The sequence below is a fragment of the Geospiza fortis genome, unplaced genomic scaffold (genome assembly GCF_000277835.1).
Source record: "Geospiza fortis unplaced genomic scaffold, GeoFor_1.0 scaffold11, whole genome shotgun sequence".
NCBI lineage: Eukaryota > Metazoa > Chordata > Aves > Passeriformes > Thraupidae > Geospiza > Geospiza fortis.
Window position 1 is genome coordinate 10,904,107 of NW_005054304.1, and position 334 is coordinate 10,904,440.

The 334-nt window shown below is 64.4% G+C and overlaps 1 protein-coding gene across 1 annotated transcript in view; it reads left to right on the plus strand.

Moving 5' to 3' along the window:
* The first annotated feature begins 112 nt into the window (after window positions 1-112).
* Window positions 113-334, plus strand: part of LOC102031928 (poly [ADP-ribose] polymerase tankyrase-1) — a 128,863-nt gene continuing 128,641 nt past the window's right edge. The window contains exon 1 of the mRNA XM_014311935.2: window positions 113-249. Within this exon, the coding sequence (XP_014167410.2) occupies window positions 113-249 (137 nt within the window). The remainder of the gene's footprint in view (window positions 250-334) is intronic.

Below are 334 nucleotides of genomic sequence, written 5' to 3' on the forward strand. Positions count from 1 at the left end.
AAACTGTGGAAAGCGGAACAATTCGCACCGATGCCTCTTAAGTACCTCGCAAAGCTTGGATCTGACAATGGGGCGTTGCAAATAGCTTGCAAAGTCCTTCTGGAGTTCGGACATGAACGGCGGCTGTGAAGAAGCAGCTGCCCACATTATGGTGTCGCCGCCGGACCGTGCCGCGGAGGCGGAAGAAGGCTGTCTCGCCCCTACAACGGGCTCCACCGGGGAACACTGCCCCTCGCCCTCCCTTCCGGGGTCACCCCTGAGGAGCTGCCGTCCGGCCCGTCTCCCGTCACCGGCATCCGCGCAGGGGACGCGGTTCCCCGACGGCGCCGGCCCC